The sequence below is a fragment of the Chiloscyllium plagiosum genome, unplaced genomic scaffold (genome assembly GCF_037043375.1).
Source record: "Chiloscyllium plagiosum isolate Xiang-an unplaced genomic scaffold, Cpla_swu_hap1 HiC_scaffold_1, whole genome shotgun sequence".
Lineage (NCBI taxonomy): Eukaryota > Metazoa > Chordata > Chondrichthyes > Orectolobiformes > Hemiscylliidae > Chiloscyllium > Chiloscyllium plagiosum.
Genome location: NW_028270139.1, coordinates 82,803,781 through 82,817,860, shown reverse-complemented (window position 1 = coordinate 82,817,860; position 14,080 = coordinate 82,803,781). Strand labels below are relative to the sequence as shown.

The following is a 14,080-nucleotide window of genomic DNA, read 5'->3' as shown; positions in this document are numbered from 1 at the left end:
TTACAGGGGAAAGGCAGGAAAGTGGGGGTGAATATCATCAGGTCAGCTACAATCTCATTGAATGAGCTTGAATGGCCTACTTGTGCTCCTATGTCTTCATGGCTAAAATTGGATCCCTTGAATGAGGGAAAGACCAGACATAAATGAGATGCACACCCATAGGAAGAGATGATAGCTGCTGTTGCTCACCCTCCAACCAAATGACTCAAGAGTAACTACTTCTGTGGGGCCATTCCTACGTTTTGTTTGCGCAACTGTTGACAACAATGATTCTTGGGTGGCCACAAACTTGTAGGTGGAAACTTTGCCCACCAACTGTCAGTGTCCATAACAGAATGGAGAATTCAAAGGGAAGCAGACAATATAATACAACTTGGTCAAAAAACGTGGAAAAATATTTGTTCAGTTGTGAAGAAAAGTCATCGGCCTCTATTTTGCTCTCCATAGATGCTGGCTGACTGGCCAAGTATTTCTCATGTTTTTTTTCTGTTTTGTTTTCATTGACTTAAGTGTCTCAATACTCCAGAATAATTCATAATGTTATAGCACTACCGCAAACGTCATTGAGAAACACAGTCAAAAAGTTCAGAGCTAAGTTACCGGTCAGGTGTGTCCCCCGGAGTGGCAATAATAATTACAGAAGATGCATGTGGTTTGAAATACATTCATCGACGTTCTCTTCTGGCTATTTACATAAGTTACTGCAACACAGACTGCTTTTGGGCAATTGTCATAAATTCGAATCCACATCCACAACTTCCTTACTAGATCTTTTAATCATCTAAAGTTCGTGTCGTGGTTTCATGACACGAGTAAATACTGTACCAAGATGCAAAAAAAAACTGCATAGTATTTTTTAAGTGGGTATACACTTTATCGTCCCTTCAGTACACAACTTTTAATGAATAACTTACTTTTCTTTCAAAAGTGCCCCTACAGGTAACGACGATGCGCCAAAATACCGTCAGCTAATGTTTAAAAGGACACGACAGCAATCTCCAAAAGCAGCAACAACCGTATTGTTAAGGTCGCAGCTCGGCTCCACCGTGGCTCAGAAAGTGAACTCGGACAGTCCCAGGCAGATATAGAGAGAAAGCGGACGGAGCCACGTGCCCAGTGTGTGTCCGCGCAGGAGGCGGATCGCTTTCCCCAAACACCAGCCTGAAACTCTTTCTCACATTTCCTCAACCAACCAGAAAGAACGTCCCCAAAATTGATCTGACCTTGCTTCTCAAATAGACTTTCTATTGCCGCGGGCTACAACATGTTGAAGTTTTGTGAATTATCTTCAGAGCTTTATTGATCCAGCGTTGCATTTTTTCTAACAAACTGAAACACATGAACTCACCGAATAAAGTTACATTTTTTTTTGTCTACTGTATTGATCTCAAGGTTATACGATGAATGGCAAGTATATCCTTTCTTAGGTAGGGAGACCAATGTTTCAAGTGTGGTCTCACCAAGGCACTCTATAACTGCAATAAGACAATCCTCACTTCTGAACTCAAATCTTCTAGCAATCAAGGTCAATATACCCATTGTTTGTTGCTGCTGCCACCTGTCTTTGACTGGTAGACAAGGACATCCGGATCCCTGTGTGCATTCCCACTTACAAATATATCATGTAAGAAATGAGCAGCGTTTATAGATAGACCAAAGATGAATGAAGTTGTAATAGCTATACATTGCTCAACCCTCACATTCAGCTGACTCCCTGATTGTAGGCAGCCTCGGATATCATGGATGCTTGAACTGTCATGTTGAGGACTGCAGCCCAAGGCATTGCACTTCAATGTGGAAATGGAGAGATTGTACTAGTGACTCACCCGCATTGATCTTCCACATTTACACCAACTTGAGAGTGAGAAGTCAGAATCAGTGCACACAGAGGCTCAGCAGTTAGCACTGCTATCTCACAGCACCAGGGACCCAAGTTCAATTCCATCCTTGGGCAACTAGAGTTTGCACATTCTCCTAGTGTCTGTGTGGGTTTTCTCTAGATGCTCTGGTTTCCTCCCAAAGTCCAAAGATGTGCAGGTTATCTGAATTGGCCAAGCTAATAGCATTCAGGGATGTGTAGATTAGGTCCTTTAGTCAGGGTAAATGCAGAGTAATAGGGTAGGGGAGTTGGTCTTGGGTGGGTTACTCTCTGGAGGGTTGGTGTGGGCTTGTTGGGCCGAAGGGCCTGTTCCCATACGATAGGGATTCTGCAATGATTCCATAGTAAAGTCTCATTCTGTTATTAGAAAACGCTGCCATTTTGTGTTGGGAGTTGTATAATGAGCTGCTCGCATGTCCACTCACCTTCACAGTGAAATGGCCTGTGGAGAAAAGCTGTGCAGGATACTACCTCTAACATGTCCAAGATGATACTTAACTATTTCAGAACAACTTACACAAGTCAATGTTCTCTCAGAAACATTGAAAGCTAAATGATTGTGGAAGGATCAAAAAGAGTTTGTTAGGATTCTTCTCAACTTGCTGGCTGTCGAGAGAGACTTTCAGAGTGATATCCCTGTGCCATCATCATTGTTGGTCCCTCGCAGAGGAGGATGACTCACTTCCACTCTCAGGATAAGTCCGTAGGTGATTATACAGATGCAGATTCCACAGACTGTTACACTTGGGGCAGGAGGGATGGAGTGGGTGTGACATTGGTGTGGCAGTGCACTCCTTATGCTGTTTTCAGCTGGCTTCTGCTTTTTCCCAACGGCAAGTCTCAAGGTGCTTGATTCCTTCCTGGATGGTTCTTATCCACTTTGGGCGGTTTTGGGCCACTGATTTCCATGGGTCTGTAGGAATGCGACACTTCACCAATGAGGTTTTGAAGGTAACCCTGAAGTGCTTCCTCTGTCCCTCTGGGAATCTCCTGCCATTTCGAAGCTGGGAGTAGAGCACCTTCTTGGGGAGTATCATGTTGGTCATGTGAACAAAGTGCCCAGCCCATCGTAGCCAATTAAGGGCGGTCAATGACTCGATGCTAGGGATGTTGGCCTGATCGAGGACCTTGATGTTGGTGCGTCTGCCTTTCCAGCAGATTTGCAGGATCTTGTGCAGGCAGTGTTGGTGCTGCTCCAGCCCCTTGAATTGTCTGCTGTAGACAATCCATGTCTCAGAGCCATATAGGAGAGCAGGAACAACCACAGCTCTGTAAACCATTATCTTGCTATTGGATATGATGTTGTTATTCTCAAACACTCTTTTCCTCAGGTAGACAAAGGCTGCTGTATCAAACTGGAAGTGGAATAGCACGCTATTCTGCTTATAACAAGATGTTAGTGTCTGCTGTTTTTTTTTTCACTAACGTACAATGTGCAGAAGCTTGAAGGGGGTATAACCTGAATGTATCAAATACACAATCAGATGGAAAACAAAATGTTTAGTCAGCATTGAAACCCCACCTTAAAAAGGCAGGGTTATGTCTTTGTTAAAGAATCAGTCTGAGGGTTTCACAAAGCCAAGCTGTGAGGGCATAGCCCTATCCCAAAATCAACCCCTGTATAATTCAAGGACCATGGAAGGAAGCAGGGACTTGTTGAGTTCACTAATATGCAAGCATCATGGTAAGATCCAGAATATCCAATACAGGCTTTGTAAAAAATGAATTCATATGATGTGAACGTCATTGGCTAGTGCAGCATGTATTGCCTACCCATAATTGCCCAGACGGCAGCTAAGAGATAAGCACATTGCTGTGGGTTTGCAGTCATATGTAGGCCAGATCAAGTAAGAATAGCAGATTTCCTTCCCTAAAGGGTTAGATTAGATTACTTACAGTATGGAAACAGGCCCTTCGGCCCAACAAGTCCACACCGACCCTCCGAAGAGCAACCCACCCATTTACCCCTTCACCTAACACTACAGGCAATTTAGCATGGCCAATTCACCCCTAATCTGCACATTTTTGGACTGTGGGAGGAAACCCACGCAGACACAGGGAGAATGTGCAAACTCCTGCCTGAGGCAGGAATAGAACCCGGGTCTCTGGCTAACCACTGTGCCACCATGCCACCCCTAAGGGAACCAGATGGGCTTCTCCAACAATTAGTAATGGTTTAATGGTCACCATTTGTCTCTTTTTCCAGGTTTTTATTGAATTAAAGTTCCACTTTATGCCTTGGTGGGATTCAATCCCAGCTCCCCACCACATTACCTAATTAATAGTTTAGCAATAATACCACAAGGCCATTGTCATGTCCAAAATTTGGCACCGCTGATCATATATAATGTAAACATTGAACATTTGAAGCTTCAACTTAGAATTAAAGTTATACAACATTGTATAACATTAATTAACTTCGAGGTTTAAGATGTAGCACAAGGAGTCCAAATTGTAGTCTACTCCTCTTGCTTGATGTGGGAAATAGTTGATTCGCAATTCCAGATTTTTATTGAATTCAAATTCCACTGTCTACCAAGTGGGATTTGAGCCCAGGGCCCCAGAACACTACCTGGGTCTCTAGATTAACAGTCCAGCAATAAGACCACTAGGCCATTGCTTCCCCTTATTTCTGTGACTGAAAATGAGAGTCCAGGATTATTTGCTGCCTCCTGGGTGCTTGGGTCCTGGATGTCTCAGAGCGGTTGCAGGACATTCTGGAAGGCAGAGTTCACAGCGAGTGGTCATGGTACACGTTGGTACTACTGATATAGGTAAAAAACAGGGATGAGGTCCTAAAATCAGAATATGGAGAACTGTGAAGAAAGTTGAAATGTAGGATCTCAAATGTAGTTATCTCAGGATTACTACCAGTGCCATGAGCTTGTCAGAGTAGAAACAGTAGGAGATATAGGATGAATATATGGCTGAAAAGATAGTGTGAGGGGGTCAGTTTCAGATTTGTGAGACATTGGATCTGGATCTGGGGGAGTTGGGACCTGAACAGGTTACACATGGACAGGACTGGGACTGATGTCTTTGGGTGGGTAATGATAGAGTGGTTGTGGAGGGTCTAACTAGTATGCCAGGGGAATGGGAACTAGATGAGAAAGGCAGTAGATGCAGAAATTGAGAGAGAAGTGGACAGCAAGGCACTGATTATTTAGAACAAGAACAGCTAGGGAAAAGCTGCTGAAAAGAGCGGGGGAGGTGATCTGAAACACACATGTTTCAATGCAAGAAGTATAATAAGCAAGGTAGATGAACTTAGAGCTTTGGTTAGTACTTGGAAGAATTGCATTATTGTGATTACAGAGACTTGGCGAAAAGAGAGACAGGAAAGGTAGCTGGATGTCCTATGATTTAGATGTTTCAGGAGTGACAGAAAGGGAGGTAAAAGGGGTGGGAATTGCATTACTGATAAAGGAGTATCTTTCTGCTGTATGAGGGAGGATACATCAGAGGATTTGTGCAGCAAGGCAAAGTGGATCGAACTCAGGAATAGGAAAAGTGGTCGCAGTAGTCCACTAGGACTCATAACAGCACACAAACCGGGCCATTCTCAAAGCAATGTAGGTATTGTCTGCAATAACCTCCACCTGGGGGAGGCCAATGCTGATGGAAAGTCCCACTGCCTGACTCTCTTCGTCATGGGGCAAGGATATGAAAAAATGTGCTTTGGAAAATATGCTGCCATTTATATCCTGGGTGCATTTGTGGTTCAAAGATTTGCAAGGAGGTCAATGTTATGCCTCAATAACGAGTTCTGCAATATGTAAACATATTCAAATGGATCAATGGGCTGAAGAGTCTCACATGGAGTTTAATTTGGATAAATGTGAGGTGTTGCAAACAAAGACAAGACATTTAAAATTAAAATTGGGCCTTTGCAAGTGTTGCAGAACAAAGCGCCCTCGAGGTTCACCTGTTGAGTTCATTAATGTGTAAGGACTATGGCAGGGTCCAGGAAATCCAACACAGGTTTTGTAAAAAATTAATTTCATTTGATACGGATGTCATTGGCTAGGGCAGCATGTATTGCCCACCCATAATCGCCCAGAGGCAGCTAAGAGATAACCACATTGCTGTGGGTTTGCAGTCCCATGGAGGTAACAATAGCAGATGCATGTCCCTAAATGACATTAGGGAACCAGATGGGTTTTTCCAACAATTAGTAATGGTTTCATGATTGCCATTTATCCCTTTTTCCAGGTTTTTACTGAATTCAAGTTCCACTTTGTGTCTTGGTGGGATTCAATCCCAGATCCCCAGCACATTACCTGGGTCTCTGGATTAATAGTCTAGTGATAATACCACTGGGCTATTGTCATGTCCAAAATCGATGATCTCATATAATTTGAACAGTAATGGAATGAAAACATTTTCTAATGACAACATTTGCATTTTAGTAATAGGGCAACTTTCAAAGCATGGGGGTACTGTCTACATCAACCCACACTTGGGGGGAATCCAGTGATGATGGAAAATCCCACCGTCTGAACTGCCTGGATTTCATCGTCATGGGGCAAGGATATGACAAAATGAGCTCTAGAAAAACCATTACTATTTGCACACTGGGTGCACTTGTGGGTCAAAGTTTGCAAGATGCCACACGGGTTTCTACTTGCTCCTTGAAACAAATCACTGGCATAAAACTAAGGGCAACTATGACTTTGAGGGCTTTAGGATGGGATTGCCATCCAGTTCTTCTGAGCCCAGGTTCTGCACCAATAAATGACACTTTTTGATGATATTAGCCCAGAGCATCCTTAATGTGTGCCTGCATCATTTTTCCAAGATCAGTGGAAAATGACAACAGAGCCTGTAAATGGTGCTCCTCATTTGACACCCTGTTTAACAGCCACTGGAGGTTGTTGTTTTTGTTGGACTTATTGTTACACTGTAATTGCTCTCTCATCCTACATCGTCTCTGCATTTGATGCTATACCACCAGAATTCAACATGAATCGATATCCATGTCAAATGCTTGAACTGGTAATCTGTGGGAAATGTCAGAAAGCGAATACAATTCCAATCATGGTAGTCTGTGCCTGCTCATTAATTACCATAAAGTCCATGTTATGTCCTGACACTGTGTGGTATGGACACTTTACAAAGCCAACCGGTAGCTAGGTTTGCTATTTTACAGGAGTTGTAACTGTAGGGATCAAATCAAATGAGACTTTCAGATGGGCTTGATGACAGATGGGCATTAGGACCCTGAGGGAGCAGATGCGCAGAGGCTGCTGGGTGAGTGTGTATTGGGTTGCAGAGAGAGAGATGGCAGCTGTAGCATCAGGAGCATCCATCCGTTAAACACAGGAGCAGCGCAGGCACTGGCCTTGCATCCTCCACCCTTAACGGGAAGGAGGCACAATCTTCCCGTCGAAAACAGGGTCTTTTGGGCTCGCCTCCGGGTGGCTTCTTGGTTTCCTTCAGGCAAGGGATGGAGCACATCAGAACCCCGAAGGTAAAAGCTCAACATGCCCCTGGCATCATCACTGCTGTGCTGTTATTGTGGGAGTCATGGCATTTGTTATTTTGACCTTGTCTTCAGTGAGGTATTGGATTTGGACACCTTTTCTTTTTGAAATATGCTTAGATTTCACCCTTCATGTCCACAGAATACAAATAGATGTTATTAAACAAAATCTGTAAAAGATCGTACAGTTTAATTCCAAATACATTACATAGCCTCTGGGATAGCTTTAAAAAGGTCTCCTTAAAAAGGTAAACTCCTTTTAAATTCCAAATTCACTGATCTATATCTATATGCCATTCTATCTAAAATCCATGAAGGAAAATTTGCTCGTTCATTATGAAGCTGTATTTTGTTAGGTTAAGGCTAGAACAAGAATGGGACTATTTTCCCCTGTTGCTTTTGAGGAAAGAAAATAGGAAGCTGCTTACTCAACAATAATGTTTGAAATAACCACTGACGTCATATCTTTATCAATTTCATATGCAAATAAAGTATTAAAAATAAGGTTAAAGTTTCAAATGATACTGATTAGGAAATCAATTAAAATATACAGTTAACATTACCATCTTCAATAATATGTGCTGTTTTTCTGGACTGTTTGGTCAGTTTAAGAGATATGTCTGTTGGTGAGTAGTGTCTAGCACATGTGGAGGCATGGGAAATCCAGAGGACTGGAATACATGATGTGCATATGACCGCAATTATCAGTGGTGGCAGGTCACAAATATTGGTAGAACAGTGGAGGGGAAGAGAAGCCCAAAAATAATGATTCTCTACCTCTGTTAGGGATGGAATGGATTGTTTCCTTGGGATGGGAATCATAAGAAATGGGAATAACATGGAAGGGGTGGATGAAATGATGGAATTGGTTAAGTGTGACAAAGTAACAGGGGAAACAATTTGAGGAAACTTATTCTTTAACTTATTCTTATTTTTATTCATTTGTACCAACCATGATTCCCTACAACAAAAAAAAGAAATTGCTGGAAAAGCTCAGCAGGTCTGGCAGCAACAGTGAAGAGAAATCAGAGTTAATGTTTGGGGCCTGGTGACCCTTCCTCACAACTGCCTGACCTGCTGAGTTTTTCTAGCAATTTCTGGTTTTGTTTCTGATTTCCAGCATCTGCAGTTCTTTTGGTTTTTATAAAGATTCTCTAGATTTGATTGGAAAAGTTTTGGAAAAGTTGTCAGATATGTATGAAAAAAATCACAGCATTGATTCAATAGATGAAGATGATAGCCTATACTTATACTCAGAAGAGATATTACACAACTACATTCAAATGGGATTTCATCATCTAAGTCTAGATGTAAGGAAGGAATTGTTGTAACATTGCTATGAAATTTGAATTCTAGAGTTATGGAACAAAATTGATAGTTTTTGGTTGCTAAAATTATAATAGCCATTATGTGGGGGTGCTGGTGTTGGACTGGGGTGAATAAAGTTAAAAATCAGACAACATCAGGTTATAGTCCAACAGTTTTATTTGGAAGTACTAGCTTTCAGAGCACAGCTACCTGATGAAGGAGCTGCGCTCCGAAAGCTAGTACTTCCAAATAAAACTGTTGGACTATAACCTGTGGTGTTGTGTGATTTTTAAAATTATGATAGGCAGATTATAAGGAAATAGATGTTAATTCCTTAAATAATATTGAGACCATCAAATGTAAACCTATCTTTTCAACTCAGGAAATAGTTTCCAATTAGATTTTCATTTTCAATCACTACAAAAAAATCAAATGCTTAAATACTTAATGACATTTGTATTTATATCTCTAGATTTGTTTTTTTATCATGAACAGTTTTATGTAGCTTTTTCTAGATTGAGATGTTTTGATTCAGTTGAAGTTTTTGATCAAAGAGTAACTCGAAATCTTGAATGGAAAGAAGTATTGATTCACTTCATTGCAAATGCTTTGAACGTCTGTATTGGTTGTGTACCATTATGTTCTCAGTACAACTCCATCTGGTCTCCTAATGAATTTTATATTTATCATCAGAATTTCTGCTTTGGGGTTCTGTAAAGGTAGCAAAGACTTTAATGCTTCCACCAGCAGAATGGTGCCTCTTGATGAAGATTTAACACTTTATACTTTATTTTGGTTATGATAGTGTATGTATTTTATCATTTCCCACTGTTTCTATCACATCCCTAATTGTATGTCTAACAGCAAAGCCAATGCTTTATTAATTCCTCAAATTGATTAACACATGCCAGCATACTCAGTGATAGTTCATTGATGCCTTTTCAGGCCTCATTCTTTTTAAAAAAGATAAAACTATTACTTTCTTTTCATATCAATACAGGATAGTCATTTTATTTATGTGATTACCTATTATAACATAAATGTATTCCAAAAAATATTGATAGCTACAGGAATGTGCTTGGAGCTAAGTCTTTTGCTCTAAAAAAAGTCAGAGGTGAGGGAGATTTGATATGTGTGAATAAAGCAAGAAAGGTACAGCCTTGTGAATAGCCTATTGAAATTAAATAAATTAGATGGTACTATGCTTATAAATATATTCCTAGGTCAGGTAAGGCTCTTCTGGTACAGTGATAGTGTACTGACCTGCTGAACTACAAGGCCTAGGTTGAAGTCCCATCAGCTCCAAAGTTGTGTAATAACATCTCTGAACAGGGAGATATAGAAAGTATCTATATCCAGGTAATGAATCTTTCTCGTTCTACAAGAACATTGACAAACCCACAACCATAGAGTCATAGAGATGTACAGCATGGAAACAGACCCTTCGGTCCAACCCATCCATGTTGACCAGATATCCCAATCCAATCTCGTCCCACCTGCCAGCACCCGGCCCATATCCCTCCAAAACCTTCCTATTCATATAGCCATTCAAATGCCTTTAAATATTGCAATTGTACTCGCCTCCACCACTTCCTCTGGCAGCTCATTCCATACACGTACCACCCTCTGCGTGAAAACATTGCCCCTTAGGTCTCTTTTATATCTTTTCCCTCTCACCCTAAACCTATGCCCTCTAGTTCTGGACTCCCCCATCCCAGGGAAAACACTTTGACTATTTATCCTATAATTTTGTAAACCTCTATAAGGTCACCCCTCAGCCTCTGATGATCAAAAGGAAAACAGCACCAGCCTATTCAGCTTCTCCCTATAGCTCAAATTCTCCAACCCTGGCAACATCCTTGTAAATCGTTTCTGAACCCTTTCAAGTTTCACAACATCTTTCCGATAGGAAGGAGACCAGAATTGCATACTATATTTCAACAGTGGCTTAACCAATATCCTGTACAGCCGCAACATGACCTCCCAACTCCTGTACTCAATACTCTGACCAATAAAGGAAAGCAGACCAAACGCCTTCTTCACCATCCTATCTACCTGTGACTCTACTTTCAAGGAGCTATGAACCTGCACTCCAAGCTCTCTTTGTTTAGCAACACTTTCCAGGACCTTACCATTAAGTGTATAAGTCCTGCTAAGATTTGCTTTCCCAAAATGCAGCACCTCGCATTTATCTGAATTAAACTCCATCTGCCACTTCTCAGCTCATTGGCCCATTTGATCAAGATCTCATTGTAATCTGCCGTAACCTTCTTCGTGTCCATTACACTTTCAATTTTGGTGTTATCTGCAAACTTACTAATTATACCTCTTATGCTCACATCCAAATCATTTATATAAATGACAAAAAGTAGAGGACCCAGCACCGATCCTTGAGGGACTCCACTGGTCACAGGCCTCCAGTCTGAAAAACAACCATCCACCACCACCCTCTGTCTTCTACCTTTGAGCCAGTTCTGTATCCAAATGGCTGGTTCCCCCTGTATTCCGTGAGATCTAACCTTGCTAACCAGTCTCCCATGGGGAACCTTGTCGAATGCCTTACTGAAGTCCATATAGATCACATCTACCGTTCTGCTACCCTCATCAGTCCTCTTTGTTACTTCTTCAAAAAGCTCTTCTGTCCAGAACGATAAGGGTAGCAGATACATGGGAACATCACTACCAGCAAGGTCCCCTCCAAGCCAATTCCCCATTCAGACTTGGAATATATGCCCATTTTTTCAGTGTTTTATTTTTTTCCAGATTAAAATCCTGGAACTCCCACCCGAATGGCATTCTACCACAGTAAATGGACTGCAGCAGTTCAAGAAGACAGCTCACCATCACCTTCTCAAGGTCCCTGGGGACAAGTCATAAATGCTGGCCAGACCAGCACCCCTTATGCCCCCCCCCCCCCCCCCCCCGGTGAATAAAAATGTGAAGCAGTTTGATGACTCATTCTCTATATCAGGATTTGTTAGAAACATTGAAAAATGAAGTTATGATTCAGGCTGTTGTTAATATGAGCAAAAGATGATGGTAGTAGAAACATAGAAAAATGGATGCCACAGAGTGTGGTTATTTAACCAATATGCCTATGCCGACAGAAATAAAAAGAGCTATCCAGTCCAATTTCACCTTCTAGATTTGTGTCCAAGGCAGAGTAAGTTGGGAAAGCTCAAACCCATATTCAAATGTTGTTTGAATGCCTTGAGGATTTTTGGCTCGGCTACCCTTTCAAGCTGAGAATTCCATATTCCAAAATCTTGTGCTTTAAAAAAGTCCTTAACTTCCCCCTATTCTGTTCACTAATTGATGCGCCCCTGTTTGTGACTTCCCTGTGAACAGAATTTAAGTGATGTGGCTCATGGTATTCTGCAACTAATTTTGATTGCCTTTGGTAGCTGGAGAGAGTGCAGAAAAGTTTCCAGAGTTTATTGTCCATATCTATTTGCTTGTGACTTTTAAGAATTTATTACTTGCCTCTTTAAATGCTACTAGTAGGTGTGGAAAATTGGAGGTTATTGTATTTAATTCTAAAATAGCTGATGAAAAAGGTTTGAACCAGCACTTTTGTCATTTTCATATATTTAGCTAATGCTTTGCTTATTTCATCATAATACAAGTTCAGCGTGACTTCGTTTCTCTTGTAAATTGGATAATGGAGAATATTACTTGGTTATATATGTATATAACTCCTATTCTTTTAAATAGTGCTTATGGTTCAGATAAAAGTAACTTGGGAGAATCACGAGTTAATCCGCTTTTTACAAGTTACCAAGTATCTATTCCATAAAGCTTCATCTGTGTCCGAATGTGATATTTTACATTTATATTTATAAAAGTAATCTTCATGGCGGATGTCTGGATTACTTCCATCAGGACTAAATATTCAAGTAAAGATGCTAATTATATTGATCAGGAACTCAGTAGGCTCACCATATAAATACAGTGGCTCCAACAACAGGTCAGAGGCTAAGAATACTGTAACAAATAACTCACCTTCTGACTCCCCAAAGGTGTTCACCGTCTACAAGGTACAAGTCAGAAGTGTGATGGAATACTCCTGATTTACCTGGATGAGTGCAGCTCCAATGACATCCAGAATAAAGAAGCCCATTTATTGGTACCACATCACAAACATCCATTACCAATGCTTAGTAACAGCAGTGTGTACTATCTACACATTGCGGTACAGAAATTCATCAAAGATCCTTAGACAGCACCTTCCAAACCCATAAGCACTTCCACCCTGATGGACAAGGGCAACAAATAAATGAGAGCACCTTCATTTGTAAGTTCCCCTCCAAGTCACTCACCATCCTGATTTGGAAATACCTGTATATTGCCTTCACTATTAAAATCCTGAAACTCCCTCCCTAAGTGAATGAGAAAAAGAAAAACAGGAACTGATAGAATATGGGAGGGCAATGGGTGCTGCTGGAGGGGGTGTCATTGACAGTTATCACCATCCTAGTTTTGATGGGACTGCATAAATTCAGCATGGCCCCAGCTAGGCCAAGAGGTTATGCAGGGGGATGAAGACTTAAGGGAAAGAGTTGGGTTGAAAGGGATCCAACATTCCTGATTACTTGCTGCACCTATGTGCTAGCTTTCTGTTTTTTGTGCACAAGTGCCCCAAGCCTCTTTGTGCAGCATCTTTGTGCAGTTCTTTTCCCCATTTAAATAAAACTCTGTTCGTTTGTTCTTCCCTCTAAAACAGACAATTTCACATTTTCTCATTATGCTCCATTTGTCAACTTTTTAGCCCACTTATTTAACCACAAAGAAAAAGGTTCCATGGAGATTACAGTCCTCAGGTAACATAGTCAAATGTATATACTTAATATGAGCGAAGGCAAATAGAGTAGACATGTTATTTGAATTTTGATGTCATCCCTTTTATACAGTGGGTGATTCACATGTGGAATGAACTTCCTGACAATGTGGTGGATGCAGGTACAATTACAACGTTTAAAAGACATTTGGATAGATACATGAGTAGGAAAGGTTTGGAGGGATGTGGGCCAGGAGCAGACAGGTGGGACTAGTTTAGTTTAGGATAATGTTTGGCATGGATTGGTTGGACTGAAGGGTCTTTATCTATGCTGTACGAGTCTATGACTCTATATTGTATTCTCACCAATATCCATAGCAGGGCGTGGTCACTATACAATGAATATTAGTTGTGTCATTTTCTCTCCTTCGGCATGGGGCACTGGCAATCAACTAACTTGTCAGAGGTCAGAGATTGAAACTGTAACTTATGTATGGCAGTGTTTGAAGAGGATCAAGATGGTAAACGCTACACCTGCAACTAATTCTATTAAAATGAAAAATTAACTTGCTCATTCTTTATCTCCTTTTGATTTAAGTGTAAAATTAAAATGCCTTGTATGTACAATAAAATG

General features: G+C 41.0%; 2 protein-coding genes across 3 annotated transcripts in view; one reads left to right on the top strand and one right to left on the bottom strand.

The window, feature by feature from the left end:
- The window catches only part of LOC122549889 (cationic amino acid transporter 2), a 165,533-nt gene extending 164,435 nt beyond the window's left edge, over nt 1–1,098 (bottom strand). The window contains exon 1 of the mRNA XM_043690093.2: nt 915–1,098. The gene's annotated coding sequence lies outside the window, so the exon portion shown is untranslated. The remainder of the gene's footprint in view (nt 1–914) is intronic.
- A 6,085-nt stretch (nt 1,099–7,183) lies between these two features.
- mtmr7b (myotubularin related protein 7b) overlaps nt 7,184–14,080 on the top strand; it is a 91,702-nt gene continuing 84,805 nt past the window's right edge. Inside the window, exon 1 of one of the 2 annotated variants that reach the window (XM_043690105.2) lies at nt 7,184–7,349. In XM_043690105.2, coding sequence (XP_043546040.2) covers nt 7,326–7,349 — 24 coding nt within the window. In that variant the 5' untranslated portion in view covers nt 7,184–7,325. The remainder of the gene's footprint in view (nt 7,350–14,080) is intronic. The other variant, XM_043690112.2, reaches the window with a different exon arrangement.